The sequence below is a fragment of the Pseudophryne corroboree genome, chromosome 2 (genome assembly GCF_028390025.1).
Source record: "Pseudophryne corroboree isolate aPseCor3 chromosome 2, aPseCor3.hap2, whole genome shotgun sequence".
NCBI classification, from domain to species: domain Eukaryota; kingdom Metazoa; phylum Chordata; class Amphibia; order Anura; family Myobatrachidae; genus Pseudophryne; species Pseudophryne corroboree.
Genome location: NC_086445.1, coordinates 29746278 through 29763089, shown reverse-complemented (window position 1 = coordinate 29763089; position 16812 = coordinate 29746278). Strand labels below are relative to the sequence as shown.

The 16812-nt window shown below is 47.5% G+C and overlaps 1 protein-coding gene across 2 annotated transcripts in view; it reads right to left on the bottom strand.

The window, feature by feature from the left end:
* Window positions 1-16812, bottom strand: part of LOC134994354 (piwi-like protein 1) — a 549333-nt gene that overhangs the window by 20659 nt on the left and 511862 nt on the right. For both annotated transcript variants that reach the window (XM_063950974.1, XM_063950975.1), the window contains one exon: window positions 16526-16596. In XM_063950974.1, the coding sequence (XP_063807044.1) occupies window positions 16526-16596 (71 nt within the window). The remainder of the gene's footprint in view (window positions 1-16525; window positions 16597-16812) is intronic.

Sequence of the window (16812 nt, the reverse complement as noted above, 5' to 3'; positions counted from 1 at the left end):
ACTCATACCAGCCACACCAATCACACCGTATAACTTGTGATAACTTTACCCAGTTAACAGTATGAACAATCACAGAGCATCAGATAAACTCTGATGCAACTATAACATAACCCTTATTTAAGCAATAACTATATACAAGCATTGCAGAAGAAGTCCGCACTTGGGACGGGCGCCCAGCATCCACTACGGACTACGAGAAATAGATTTACCGGTAAGTAAAATCTTATTTTCTCTAACGTCCTAGTGGATGCTGGGGACTCCGTAAGGACCATGGGGATTATACCAAAGCTCCCAAACGGGCGGGAGAGTGCGGATGACTCTGGAGCACCGAATGAGCAAACACAAGGTCCTCCTCAGCCAGGGTATCAAACTTGTAGAACCTTGCAAAGGTGTTTGAACCTGACCAAGTATCCGCTCGGCAAAGCTGTAATGCCGAGACCCCTCGGGCAGCCGCCCAAGAAGAGCCCACCTTCCTTGTGGAATGGGCCTTAACTGATTTAGGCAGCGGCAACCCAGCCGCAGAATGAGCCTGCTGAATCGTGTTACAGATCCAGCGAGCAATAGTTTGCTTTGAAGCAGGCGCCCCAAGCTTGTTGGAAGCATACAGGATAAACAAAGATTCTGTTTTCCTGACCTTAGCCGTTCTGGCTACATAAACCTTCAAAGCCCCGACCACATCCAGTGACTCGGAATCCTCCAACTCAGTAGTAGCCACAGGCACCACCATAGGTTGGTTTATATGAAAGGATGACACCACTTTTGGCAGAAATTGTGGGCGGGTCCGCAATTCTGCTCTATCCGCATGGAAACCCAGATAAGGGCTTTTATGTGACAAAGCCGCCAATTCTGACACACGCCTAACCGAAGCCAAGGCCAATAGCATGACTACCTTCCACGTGAGATATTTTACTTCCACCATTTTGAGTGGTTCAAACCAGTGTGATTTCAGGAAACTCAACACCACGTTAAGATCCCAAGGTGCCACTGGAGGCACAAAAGGGGGCTGAATATGCAGCACTCCCTTTACAAACGTCTGAACTTCAGGCAGAGAAGCCAGTTCTTTTTGAAAGAAAATGGATAAGGCCGAAATCTGAACCTTAATGGAACCCAATTTAAGGCCCAAAGTCACTCCCGACTGTAGGAAGTGAAGGAAACGGCCCAGCTGGAATTCCTCCGTAGGGGCATTCCTGGCCTCACACCAAGCCACATGTTTTCGCCATATACGGTGATAATGTTGAGCCGTCACATCCTTCCTATCCTCCATCAGCGTAGGAATGACCTCATCCGGAATGCCTTTTTCTGCTAGAATCCGGCGTTCAACCGCCATGCCGTCAAACGCAGCCGCGGTAAGTCTTGGAACAGACAGGGCCCCTGTTGCACAAGTCCTGTCTAAGAGGCAGAGGCCACGGGTCCTCTGTGAGCATTTCTTGCAGATCTGGATACCAAGTCCTTCTTGGCCAATCCGGAACAATGATTATTGTTCTCACTCCTCTTTTTCTTACGATTCTCAGCACCTTGGGTATGAGAAGAAGATGGAGGAAATACATAAACTGACTGGAACACCCACGGTGTCACCAGTGCGTCCACAGCTATCGCCTGAGGGTCTCTTGACCTGGCGCAACATCTCTGCAGCTTTTTGTTGAGGCGGGATGCCATCATGTCCATCTGTGGCAGTTCCCACCGACTTGCAATCTGCGTGAAGACTTCTTGATGAAGTCCCCACTCTCCCGGGTGGAGGACGTGCCTGCTGAGGAAGTCTGCTTCCCAGTTGTCCACTCCCGGAATGAACACTGCTGACAGTGCGCTTACGTGATTCTCCGCCCAGCGAAGAATTCTGGTGGTTTCTACCATCGCCACCCTGCTCCTTGTGCCGCCTTGGCGGATTACATGAGCCACTGCGGTGATGTTGTCTGACTGAATCATAACCGGTTGGTCGCGAAGCAGGGACTCAGCTTGACGTAGGGCGTTGTATATGGCCTTTAGTTCCAGGATGTTGTTGGAAATTTCTTCCCTGTGTGACTGCCCCCCACCCTCGGAGGCTTGCATCCGTGGTCACCAGGACCCAGTCCTGAATGCCGAATCTGCAACCTTCGAGAAGGTGAGCACTCTGCAGCCACCACAGGAGAGACACCCTGGCCCTGGAGGATAGGGTGATTAACCGATGCATCTGAAGATGTGATCCGGACCACTTGTCCAGTAAGTCCCATTGGCAGGTCCTCGCATGGAACCTGCCGAAGGGAATGGCCTCGTATGAAGCCACCATCCTTCCCAGGACTCGAGTGCAGTGATGCACTGACACCTGTTTTGGTTTTAATAGATTCCTGACCAGTGTAATGAGCTCCTGAGCTCTCTCTATCGGGAGATAAACCCTTTTCTGGTCTGTGTCTAGGATCATGCATAGGAGAGGCAGATGAGCTATAGGAACCAACTGCGACTTTGGAATATATAGAATCCAGCCGTGTTGCCGTTACACTTCCAGAGAAAGTGATACGCTGTTCAGCAACTGCTCTCTTGATCTCGCTTTTATGAGGAGATCGTCCAAGTACGTGATAATAGTGACACCTTGCTTCCGCAGGAGCACCATCATTTCCGCCATTACCATGGTGAATATTCTCGGGGCCGTGGAGAGACCAAACGGCAACGTCTGAAATTGGTAATGACAATCCCGTACCGCAATTCTGAGGTACGCCTGATGAGGTGGATAAATGGGGACATGAAGGTATGCATCCTTTATGTCCAGAGTCACCATAAAATCTCCCCCTTTCAGGCTTGCAATGACCGCTCTTAGCGATTCCATCTTGAACTTGAACCTTTTCAGGTATATGTTCAGGGATTTTAAATTCAATATGGGTCTGACCGAACCGTCTGGTTTCGGGACTACAACATGGTCGAATAATAACCCCCTCCTTGTTGAAGGAGGGGAACCTTGACCACCACCTGTTGAAGATACAATTTGTGAATTGCAGTTAACACTTTTTCCCTCTCGTGGGGGGAAGCCGGCAGGGCCGTCGGTGAGGGGGCATCTCCTCAAAGTCCAGCTTGTATCCCTGAGACACAATATCTATTGCCCCGGGATCTAACAGGGAGTGAACCCACTTGTGGCTGAACTTACGAAGGCGTGCCCCCACCGGGCCTAGCTCCGCCTGTGGAGCCCCAGCGACATGCGGTGGATTTTGTAGAGGCCGGGGAGGACTTCTGTTCCTGGGAACTAGCTGTGTTGTGCAGCTTCTTTCCTCTGCCCCCGCCTCTGGCAAGAAAGGACGCACCTCGTACTTTCTTGTTTCTTTATTCGAAAGGCTGCATTTGATAATGTCGTGCTTTCCTAGGCTGTGCAGGAATATAAGGCAAAATATCAGAATTACCAGCTATAGCTGTGGAGACCAGGTCCGAGAACCCTTCTCCACACAATCCTCAGCCTTCCATATGCCTCTTAAGTCGGCATCATCTGTCCATTGCATATTCTACAGGACACGTCAAGCAGAAATCGACATAGCTTTGACTCTAGGACCCAGTAGACTCATGTCTCTTTGGGCATGTTTTATATATATATATATATATATACATCTCTTAAGACAGCATCTTTAATATATATATCTCTATATATACATATACACACAAAGAGAAAACCACAGCACTCGCCACCCCAGAAGCGGGGCAGAGCTATGCACTTACCACTCACAGGGTGGGGTGCATGTAACACAGCACTCTCCACCACAAAAGCGGGGTACACAGCTGTACTTACCACTCACAGGGCGGGGTGCATGTAGCCCATGACCACATCGCTCTAATAAATACAAACAAAAAACCCAGCACTCACCAAAGTAAGCTCACTTATCCTCAACAATTCAATAAATAAATGATGGGCATTTAGTTAGTGGATTGGCCAATGCACGGAAGCCTGCATACCGATCTACAAGGTACCCCACCTTCATGCAGGTCCTACACTATCACAGAGTCTCAAAACCTGACTACTTCACTGCTGTTACACACATCATCTGCCTGCTAGATTTAATGTGTACCTGCCACACCCTTTATGGCTTTTAAAGGTACACTAGTCACCTTTTGCACTGGCTCAGAGATGATTGCTAAGGAACAGCTGAGACAGGTTCAGGATAATAGAGTCCACACAGGGGTGCATGAGAAAGCTAGTGGCCCCGGTTAATAAGAGTTAACCACAGATTAACCCCATCGTATACACACAGAGAAAACCACAGCACTCGCCACCCCAGAAGCGGGGTAAGTGCATAGCTGTGCCCCGCTTCTGGGGTGGCGAGTGCTGTGGTTTTCTCTCTGTGCGTATACGATGGGGTTAATCTATGGTTAACTCTTATTAACCGGGGCCACTAGCTTTCTCATGCACCCCTGTGTGGACTCTATTATCCTGAACCTGTCTCAGCTGTTCCTTAGCAATCATCTCTGAGCCAGTGCAAAAGGTGACTAGTGTACCTTTAAAAGCCATAAAGGGTGTGGCAGGTACACATTAAATCTAGCAGGCAGATGATGTGTGTAACAGCAGTGAAGTAGTCAGGTTTTGAGACTCTGTGATAGTGTAGCACCTGCATGAAGGTGGGGTACCTTGGAGATCGGTATGCAGGCTTCCGTGCATTGGCCAATCCACTAACTAAACCCCCATCATTTATTTATTGAATTGTTGAGGATAAGTGAGCTTACTTTGGCGAGTGCCGAGTTTTTTGTTTGTATATATATATATATATATATATATATATATATATATATATACACATACATACATACTAGGGTCTCAACCTCTGCTGATAAGGTACCTGTCCACGCTGCTACAGCGCTATAAACCCATGCCGACACAATCGCCGGTCTGAGTAGTGTACCAGAATGTGCACGCTATCTACAGGATCCCTGAGAATAGCTGTTACGTCAGAGCTACCTTTTGGGCAAACGTGACACCCTAGGGGAAGATTCCCATCGTATCCTGGCCCTAGTGGGGAAAGGATACTCCCTGAGAATTCTTTGTGGGAAACTGCAGTCTCGTCTGGAGATTCCCGCTCTTTTTCATCATGAGAGGAGGGAAATTTACCTCAGCTTTCTTCCCCTTAAACATGTGTACCCTTGTGTCAGGGACAGATGAGTCATCAGTGATATGCAAATCATCTTTTATTACAATAATCATATATTGAACACTTTTCTGCCATTTTGGCTGTAACTTTGCATTATCGTAGTCGACACTGGAGTCAGACTCCGTGTCGATATCAGTGTCTATTATTTTGGATAGTGATCATTGAGAGACTCTGAAGGACTCTGCGACATAGGGACAGACATGGGTAGATTCCCTGTCTGTTCTCTAATCTTTTGTGCAATAAATTCACCTTAGCACTTAATTACACATATCCAAACAGGTGTCGGCGTTGTCGACTGAGACACCCTCTCACACACATAGTTGCTCCATCTCCTCCTTAGGGGAGCCTTTTACCTCAGACATGTCGACACACACGTACCGACACACTTAGGGAATGCTCATCTGAAGACAATTCCCCCATAAGGCCCTTTGGAGAGACAGAGAGAGAGTATGCCAGCACACACCCCAGCGCTATTAACCCAGGAATAACACAGTAACTTAATGTTAACCCAGTAGCTGCTGTTTATATTGATTTTTGCGCCTAATTATGTGCCCCCCCTCTCTTTTCACCCTCTTCTACCGTGTAACTGCAGGGGAGAGGCTGGGGAGCTTCCTCACAGTGGTGCTGTGGAGAAAAAACATGGCGCTGGTGAGTGCTGAGGAAGAAGCCCCGCCCCCTCGACGGCGGGCTTCTGTCCCGCTTTCATGTACAATTTTTGGCGGGGGATCATACATATATACAGTGCCCAACTGTATATATGCAAACTTTTGCCAAAGAGGTCTCTAATTGCTGCCCAGGGCGCCCCCCCCTGCGCCCTGCACCCTTACAGTGACCGGAGTATGTGGGTGTAGTGTGGGAGCAATGGCGCACAGCTGCAGTGCTGTGCGCTACCTCAGTGAAGACTGGAGTTTTCTGCCGCCGATTTCGAAGTCTTCTTGCTTCTTTCACCGGCTTCGGTCTTCTGGCTCTGCGAGGGGGAGGGCGGCGCGGCTCCGGGATCGGACGACAAAGGGTGAGACCCTGTGTACGATCCCTCTGGAGCTAATGGTGTCCAGTAGCCTAATAAGCAGGACCTATCTGCAGAGAGTAGGGCTGCTTCTCTCCCCTCAGTCCCACAATGCAGGGAGTCTGTTGCCAGCAGAGCTCTCTGAAAATAAAAAAAACCTAACAAAATACTTTCTTATAGCAAGCTCAGGAGAGCTCACTAAACAGCACCCAGCTCGTCCGGGCACAGATTCAAACTGAGGTCTGGAGGAGGGACATAGAGGGAGGAGCCAGAGCACACCAGAATCTAAATTCTTTCTTAAAGTGCCCATGTCTCCTGCGGAGCCCGTCTATTCCCCATGGTCCTTACGGAGTCCCCAGCATCCACTAGGACGTTAGAGAAATTCTCTGTAGTTCTGTGTCCAGTATCATCCCTAAAAATGACAACCTCGTTGCCAGAATCAACTGTGACTTTGGCAAGTACAGGAGCAAACCGTGTTGTTGAAGAACTGTCAGAGACAGGGCCACGTTTTTCACCAACTGGTCCCTGGATCTCGCCTTTATCAGGAGATCGTCCAAGTACGGGATAATTGTGACTCCTTGTTTGCCAAGCAGAACCATCATTTCCGCCATTACCTTGGTGAAAATCCTCTGAGCCGTGGACAGACCAAACGGCAACGTCTGAAATTGGTAATGACAATCCTGAATTGCAAACCTCAGGTAAGCCTGATGTGGAGGATAAATGGGGATATGTAAGTAGGCATCTTTTATGTCCACCGACACCATAAAATCCCCTTCCTCCAGACTGGAGATCACTGCTCGTAGAGACTCCATTTTGAATTTGAATTTTTTTAGGTAGAAATTGAGGGATTTCAGGTTCAGGATTGGCCTGACCGAGCCATCCGGCTTCAGAACCACAAAAAGACTTGAATAAAAGCCTTCTCCTTGTTGTGACCGGGGAACCCTGATGACAACCTGATTTTGACACAACTTTTGTATGGCGTTGCAAATTACCTCCCTGTCCGGAAGAGAAACTGGCAAGGCCGATTTGAAAAATCGATGAGGGGGGACGTCCTGAAACTTCAGTTTGTACCCTTGTGATATTATTTGTGAAACCCATGGGTCCAGGTCCGAACGAACCCAAAACTGACTGAAGAGTTTGAGACGTGCCCCCACCGGTGCGGACTCCCGCATAGGAGCCCCGTCGTCATGCGGTGGAATTGGCAGAACCCTGGGAGGACTTCTGCCCCTGGGAGCCTGACAAGGCTGGTGACCGTTTACCTCTTCCCCTTCCTCTAGCAGCAAGGAAGGAAGAACCTCGGCCCTTTCTGTATTTATTGGCCGAAAGGACTGCATTTGATAGTGGTGCGTTTTCTTTTGTTGTGGAGAAACATAAGGCAAAAAGAATGACTTACCCGCAGTAGCTGTAGATACCAAATCATCAAGGCCGTCACCAAATAAGGCCTTACCTTTATACGGTAGAGACTCCATACTTTTCTTGGAATCAGCATCAGCATTCCATTGGTGAATCCACAACGCTCGTCTAGCCGAGACAGCCATGGCATTGGCCTTTGATCCCAAAAAGCCAATATCCCTTGCAGCTTCCTTTAGGTAAATTGCCGCGTCCTTGATACAACCCAGCGTCAAGAGGATGTTATCCCTGTCTAGGGTATCTATGTCAGATGACAAGTTATCTGCCCACTTTTCAATAGCACTACTCACCCACGACGAGGCAATGACCGGTCTGAGTAGTGTCCCTGTGGTCGTATAAATGGATTTTAACGTAGCTTCCTGCTTACGGTCTGCAGGGTCTTTAAGGGCTGCTGTGTCTGGTGACAGAAGAGCCACTTTTTTAGACAACCGTGATAGGGCCTTGTCCACAATGGGGGGGGGAGGGGGACTCCCATTTTTCCCTATCCCCTGTGGGAAACGGATAAGCTACCGGAATCCTTTTGGGAATCTGAAATCTTTTGTCAGGATTTTCCCAGACTTTATCAAACAAAGCATTCAGTTCATGAGAGGGAGGAAACGTTATTTCAGGTTTCTTTTCCTTATACATACAGACCCTTTTATCAGGGACAGCAGAGTCCTCAGTAATATGCAATACCTCTTTAATTGCCACAATCGTGTACTGAATGCTCTTTGCCAATTTTGGATCCAATCTGGAATCACTATAGTCGACACTGGAATAAGAGTCCGTGTCGGTATCAGTGTCCGCCAACTGGTTAAACGTACGTTTCTGTGACCCCGAGAGGACCTGAACTTGCAATAATATATCTTCCACAGATTTCTTCCAATTTTGGGTCCGAGACTCAGACTTGTCCAATCTTTTACTAATATGAGCTACATTAGCATTCAAAACATTTACCCAATCAGGAGTCGGCGGTGCCGACACGGTCACCCCCACCGCCTTTTGCGTCTCTAATACAGTCTCCTCCTGTGAAGAGCACTCAGCCTCAGACATGCAGACACCCGTGTTTTATCCACTAACAGACACACTGGGCTTATAGGGGACAGACCTACAGAGAAGCCTTTCAGAGAGACACAGAGGGAATATGCCAGCTCACACCCCAGTGCTAAATAAATGGGTCAGCAGCGTTAATCAAAATGCCCCAGACCTGTAGGGCTTTTTATATTATATAAAATTGCACCAAATAACCTGCCCCCCAACCCCCCCCCCCCTTTTTTTTGCACCCTGATACTTGTTCAGCAGTGTGAGGAAGGACCAGCGTCTCTGCAGCCAGCGGAGAGGAAATGGCGCCGAGTGAGCTGTGGGGACGAAGCTCCGCCCCCATAATGGCACGCTTCCGTCCCGCTCTTTAATAATACAAAGTATACTGGCGGGGGTTAGGACAGTGTCTAGCACCAATGTCCCCTTGCCAGAGTTTTATTGAGGTATCCTAAGCTGCCCAGGGCGCCCCCTCCCGCACCCTGCACCCAGATAGCGCTGTGTGTATGAGTGGGAGCCCCGCGCGCAGCGTCCGTCCGCTGCGCGGTACCTCAGGGAAATGCAGTCACTGAAGTCTTCTTTCTTCTTCTACTCACCTGTCTTCTGACTTCTGGCTCTGTAAGGGGGGTGACGGCCGGCTACGGGAGCGAGCATCTGAGCGTACCCAGCGATCAAACCCTCAGGAGCTAATGGTGTCCTGTAGCCAGAAGCAGAGCCCTGGAACTCACTAGAAGTGGGTCATACTTCTCTCCCCTTAGTCCCACGAAGCAGGGAGGTTGTTGCCAGCAGCCTCCCTGAAAATAAAAAAGTATTTTCAGAGAAACTCAGTAGAGCCCCCTGTAGTGCGTCCAGTCTCACTGGGCACAATTCTAAAACTGGAGTCTGGAGGAGGGGCATAGAGGGAGGAGCCAGTGAACACCCCTTTTTCAAAGTCTTAAAGTGCCCATGTCTCCTGCGGATCCAGTACCCCATGGTTCTTTTGTTGTCCCCAGCATCCTCTAGGACGTATGAGAAATATACGTTATGGTAAGAACTTACCGTTGATAACGTGATTTCTCTTATGTCCACAGGTATACACAGGATAACATTGGGATATTGTCGAGCGACAGCGAAAATGGCACCAACACGGTCACGAGCTTTTTGGCCTCCCAGGATGCATTGGGGCCTCCACTATATAGTCCCGCCCACTGACTCAGTCAGATCAGTTCTTTCCACAGCGATTTTAGGCAGGAACATCAGGCAGAGACCTGTTTAGGCGATAAGAACACACATGCACACCCTTCCATACAAGAAGGAAGAGGTTTTAGTGATTGTCTAGATCCTCAAATCAGATGCGTCAGGGTGGGATCCCTGTGGATACCTGTGGACATAAGAGAAATCACGTTATCAACGGTAAGTTCTTACCATAACGTATATTTCTCTGGCTGGGTCCACAGGATTATCAACAGGATAACATTGGGATTCCCAAAGCCATTTTAGTGGTGGGGACGCTCCTGATTGCACAGGAGGGCCTTTCGCCCGAAGTCTGCGTCATGAGAGGCAAAAGTATCCAAGGCATAATGTCTAATGAATGTGTTTATGGAAGACCATGTGGCTGCCTTACATATCTGTTCTGCTGAAGCACCCTGTTGTGCTGCCCAAGAAGGACCTACCTTACGTGTAGAGTGTGCAGAGACATTAGCCGGAATAGGGAGATCTGCATGAGAATAAGCTTCTGATATTACCATTCGGAGCCATCTCGCCAGCGTCTGTTTTACTAGGCCATCCTCTTCTATGGAATCCGTAGAGGATGAAGAGAGAATCTGTTTTCCTGATGGCACTAGTACGATCTATGTAGATTCTCAAAGCCCGGACCACGTCCAGCGACACTTCTCCCGCAGATAGTCCCGATACCTGAAAAGCTGGGACTACAATCTCTTCATTCAGGTGAAACTTTGATACCACCTTTGGAAGATAGCTAGATCTCGTTCTGAGAACTGCTCTGTCTGGAAAAAAACTTAGGAAAGGAGACTTACATGATAATGCTCCTAAATCAGACACTCTTCTGGCTGACGCCATTGCCAGTAAAAAAAGAACTTTAACCGTTAACCACTTAAGATCTGCTCTCTCAAGTGGTTCAAACAAAGAACCCTGGAGACATTTAAGGACTAAATTCAAATCCCAGGGAGCTGCGGGAGGAACAAATGGAGGTTGAATATGTACTACTCCTTGAAAAAATGTACGTACATCCTGTAAATCAGCAATCTTCTGCTGAAACTTAAACCCTCAAGGAAGCAACTTTCAACCCTTTACCCAAACCTGCCTGAAGGAAATCCAAAATCCTAGCTACTTTAAAAGATCTTGGATTGAATTTTTTTCCAGTACACCAATGAATATAGGCTTGCCATATGCTATGATACACACGGGCCGAAGAAGGCTTTCTTGCTCTAAGCATAGTTTGGATTACCTGCTTCGAAAAACCTTTAGCCTCTAAGATAGAGGTTTCAACAGCCACGCCGTCAAAGATAGGCGATCCAGATGACTGTGACAACAAGGACCCTGCATTAGCAGATCTGGACGTTGAGGGAGCAGTATCGGTGCTTCCATGGACATTCTCAACAGATCTGTGTACCAATGCCTTCTTGGCCAAGCTGGAGCTATCCGAATGATTGCTCCTTTTGCCTGTTTTATCTTTCTCACTACTCTGGGTAACAGAGATATTGGAGGGAACAGATACGCCAGCTGAAACCTCCATTCTACTGACAGTGCGTATACCAGGACCGCTCCTGGGTCCCTTATTCTTGATTCGTACCTCGGAACTTTGTTGTTTAGACGAGACGCCATAAGGTCTATCTCTGGTAGACCCCATCTGTTCACCAATGTCTGAAATACTTCTGGGTGTAGTGCCTATTCGGTTTCCTGAATGGTGTGCCGACTGAGAAAGTCCGCTTCCCAGTTTAGTACACCCGGGACAAATACTGCTGACAATGCCGGGAGATGGAGTTCTGCCCATTTTAGAGTGGGAGTTACTTCCTCCATCAAACTCCTGCTGTGAGTTCCTCCTTGATGATTGAGGTATGCTACTGCCGTCGCATTGTCTGAGCGGACCTGGACTGGTCTTCCTTGTAGATTGTCCTTTGCCTGAACCAGAGCCAAGTAAATGGCCCTTATTTCTAACAGATTTATTGGCAGGCGGCTTTCCCTTGCGGTCCATTTTCCTTGGAACCATAGGCTTCCGAGTACCGCCCCCCAGCCCTGCAGGCTGGCATCTGTTGTCAGGACTTGCCACTCTTTTATCCAAAAGGGTCTCCCCTTGTTTAAATGGTCTGTCTGTAGCCACCACGCTAGAGACCTTTTTACGTTTACTGGAATCTTTATCATCTGCTTCTTTATCGTCTGATGATTTCCGTTCCATTTGGTCAGAATAAGGTGCTGCAACGGTCTGGAGTTGAATTGCGCATATTGCACCATGTCGAAGGTTGATACCATCAGACCCAACAGTCGCATTGCTGCATGGACTGACATTGTCTCGGCCTGCAACGCTTCCTGAGCCATGACCTGCACCTTGACTATCTTTTTCTCTGGTAAGAGAACCTTCTGTAGGTTTGAATCCAATATGGCTCCCAAATGAACCATCCGCTGTGACGGATTCAGGGACGACTTTTCCCAATTTATGAGCCATCCGTGTCTCTGTAAACAAACTATCGTCTGTTGAAGATGGCTCAACAGTAAATCTTGCGACTGTGCTAAGATTAACAGGTCGTCCAGGTATGGGAATATTCTTATCCCCTGTTTGCGCAGACAAGCTGCCATAACCACCATGATCTTGGTAAAACACCCTGGGTGCTGTAGCTAGCCCGAAAGGCAGAGCTTGGAACTGGAAATGTTCCTGGAGGATGGCAAACCTGAGGTAACACTGATGCGACAGTGCTATAGGCACATGCAGGTAAGCATCCCGTACATCCAGAGATACCATGTAATCTCCCGGTTCCATAGCCAACATTATGGAGCGTAACGTCTCCATGTGGAACTTCGGGATCCATATGTATCTGTTCAGCATTTTCAGATTTAGAATTGGTCGATATGACCCATTTGGCTTCTGGATTAGAAATAGATTGGAGTAAAACCCCTGTCCCCTTTGTGATGGAGGTATTGGGACAATCACACCTGACTGCAGTAATTTTTGGACTGCTTCTTGCAGGGCATTGGCCTTCGACTCTATACGAGACGGACTGGTGCAAAAAAATCTTTGAGGAGGCTGCCTCCTGAATGGGAACCCATACCCCTGAGATACTACCTTCGGCACCCAAGCATCTGCTGTTGACTGTTGCCATATGTGTGCAAAAAGAAGGAGTCAGCCCCCAACCCTGGAATCCTCCAGGCGGAGGCCCGTCTCTTCAGGCTGATGGTTTCTGTTCAGGTTTGGAAGCTGGATTTTTGCTAGCCCACTGCTTCCTACCCCTGGATTTAAACTGGGGTTGCTTAGGCTCCTCTTTAGCTTTCGCTTTGCTTTGCCAACTAAATGAGCGAAATTTTAAACCCTTGGACTTAGGGTTATAAGCAGCCGGAAATCTGACCTTTTTCGATTCAGCCTCTGATTCTAGGATATCCGATAAAGGTTTTCCAAATAATATATTACCGACAAAAGGCAATGCTTCCAATTCTTTCTTGGATTCCGCATCTGCCTTCCAGGTACGTAGCCAAACTGCTCTGCGAGCGACTACTGTCAAGGCTGAAGCTTTAGAAGCAACTGTACCTACATCAATTGCTGCTTCTTCCAAATACTGGGCAGATTGTCTTAAACGGCAAAAACGATCCTCTTGCTCCCTAGTAGGAGAAGGGATGTCATTCTCTAGTTCCTCTATCCATTCGACCATTGCCTTTGCTACCCAGACCGAAGCCATAGCAGGTCTTACCACTGCTCCTACTAGAGAAAAAATATTTTTCAACAGGCTCTCTACCCTTCTGTCTGTGACATAATTCAATGAGGTAGATGAAAGTGGTAAAGCAGATTTATGCACGAGTCGCAGAACATGTGCATCTACTTTTGGAGGAACTTCTCTCTTCGAACAATCCACAGCAGGAAATGGATAATAAGAAACCCATCTCTTAGGAATCTTATACTTTTTACTGGGCACTGCCCAAGACTCATCCATCATTTCCGTCAGCTCATCTGACGCTGGGAATTCAGCTTTCACTGATTTTGTTCGTTTAAATACAGGTGCTTTAGCTTTTAACACTGTCTTGGCTGGCTCTTCCAACGAGAGAACAACCTTCACAGCATTAATAAGTTCAGCTACATCCTCTGAACTAAAGCTCTGCGACTGATCATCAAACGGAGTTGAATCTATTGTATCATCATCCGATGTATCATCTTCTGTAGTCTGCCACACAGATGTATCTGTCTTAAGGTGGGTACACAGTAGTAGATATATCTGCAGATCAATTGATCTGCAGATATATCTATGTACGGATCGGGCAGTGTGCTGTGCATACACACTGCCCGATCCGTCGGGGGACTGACGTCATGAACTGGGCGGGCGCCCGCCCAGTTCACCTGTCAATCACCGCCGGCCGCCGCAGCATGTGTACGCCCCGTACACACACAGCGACGCACCAATATATCGTTAGATATATTGGCCGTCGGCTGTACTGCGCAGCCGACGCAATACGTCCGTGAACGACGGAGTTCACAGACGTATCGCCCGTACACACTGGCCGACGGTCCCGCGATGTATCGGCCGTTCAAGAGAACGGCCGATATATCGACCAGTGTGTACGGGCCTTTAGTCTTACCTGTCCCCTGGTTGCTTGTAGAGGGTACTGGAACCAAACCATAGGAAGGGAGCTGCATGTATGGGTTCATAGTGTAACCTAACCCTTGAGGTGGTGCTACCGGAGCTTACCTGTCCGCTCTATTGAAGACAGTCTTTGCGAACATATTCCATGGTGGCTCTTACAAATAAACAAATAGAATAGCAGCGCTAATGGAATAAATGTAAATATGAAGGATTGAGTGAAAAATTAATCAGTTTAATTATACAAATTATTAAAAACACATAAAAAAACCATAGTATAATTTGTATAATTAAACTGTGATTAATTTTTCACTCAATCCTTCATATTTACATTTATTCTATTAGCGCTGCTATTCTATTTGTTTATTTGTATGTGGTTTTGGGTTTGACTACCCCATTTTTTTAGCAGCAGCATTAGAAACGCAACATCCATTAAGCGCCCGACCCTTTTCTATCTTGATAGAAGAAATTCCTTTGCTCCATGGTGGCTCTGTTGGTGGTTGAACCAACTCCTGTTTCTTACTTCGCTGAAAAGCGAAACAGTTTGCACACAACCCCTCATAAGTGATCAATTGATTCATATCAATTACCCCTGACCTACAAGATAAGCATGTTAGGGCTGTAAGAGTGTTTGATAAATTCTCCTCATCTCTTTTGCCGCTCAAAGACATGGTATTAACCTGTTATTGACTACACAATTTGTGACTGAAAATCACCTATATGTCAGTATATAGAGGTGAGATCAATCCGACCACAGTGCACCTGATTTGAGGGTCAGAACAGGACTGACATTACACAGAAAAGTCAGCACACATACTAGCAGTCAGTCACATGTTAAAGCATTAGACATTGTCATATGAGAATACAACCTCCATAACAACTTATACATAAGTAGGAAAATTGAACTTCTGTTTTAAACTGGTTCTTTTTTCAACATAGCATGCAGAAAACACAGTAATATACAGGTCTCATATGCAATAGGTACTAAAAATTAACAATGCATACGAAGTAGAGAGAATTTTTAGTACTGTATACCCTGCCTCCGTAGAGCGGGATACAGGGAGACTCACCACACTTCCATATCCAAGCAAATACGCTCGTAAGATGCTGAGTGGATTCAGACGCTACTGGTGTACACTGCCGCTCTTGATAACTGATAACAGACACGGACGCTCACCAACGGACACGGACGCTGAGCGACTTCCACGTGTATGCAGACGCTAAGGCCTGCGAATCGGTCTGGCGGGTTTATATCCAGTGTACACAACCGCAGCGTCTAAGCTGCGACCGAGTACCCTCGTGGTAGCGTCTGAGCCGGAAGTGAAGCCATTCAGTTCATGAAACGAGAGACACGCGGGAACTGGCCATGAACTCGGAGGAGGGGCGGCCAGGAGAGCGTCTGAATCCCCCTGTTGAAGGATCGCGGCCTCTACCTAGTCCTGGCGCCTATGATCCCCGGAGCGTAGCGCTGTCACACTCAAGATGTTCGGCGCATCAACACACTGTTTGTAGTCTCCACCAAATCAGTGTAGCTGTGTCCTGACCCCTCTAGTAAGAGGAAGTCAATAGACTCACCGTCTCCCCATGCTCCGGCCACAGCCTGGTTACGTCTGCTGGACCTGCTAGAACATCCGACACAGACGCCCGTCGAGACAGCACTGATACCCGAAAGTAAGCGTTGTTGACTCTTTCTAGTATGCGTTTAAGACGCTGTTAAGAGAAGTCGCTCAAAAAAACAATATAGTAAGTCTATAAAAATAAAATAATAAAAGCTTGAGGCTGCTCTCACAGCAGCCCTGTGACCATGCGGCTTCCTGCCGCACCAAGCAAAAAACTGATCTGACTGAGTCAGTGGGCGGGACTATATAGTGGAGGCCCCAATGCATCCTGGGAGGCCAGAAAGCTCGTGACCGTGTTGGTGCCATTTTCGCTGTCGCTCGACAATATCCTAATGTTATCCTGTGGATAATCCTGTGGACCCAGCCAGAGAAATATAATTATATTATTAAATAAATTATACATTTCTGGGGCCGGAACGTCTGCACATCCTGGTTTGCAACCACAGAAACAGATGTGATCAGATGACAAGTGATCAGATCACTCTATGATTTACTACTAGTAAGTACTAGTGGCACAGATGACATAACTAACCGTCGTGGCTACAGGGGAGCATTCAGAATGTCAAAACATATGCGATTGTACATATCAGTCATTCATATTACCTTGCATGCAGACTTTCAGGCCATCAACAATCTCCTGCTTCTGGTCCTGGATAACACATCGGGAAAACCAACTAATAATGTAAGAAAAGAAAAAAAGTAAAATAAATAAATAAACAAACCCATCACAAATAAGACAGCATTCCGTAACTAAAGGTGGGTACACACTATTAGATATATCTGCAGATCAATTGATCTGCAGATATATCTATGTATGGATCGGGCAGTGTGCTGTGCATACACACAGCCCGATCCGTCGGGGGACTGACGTCATGAACTGGGCGGGCCCT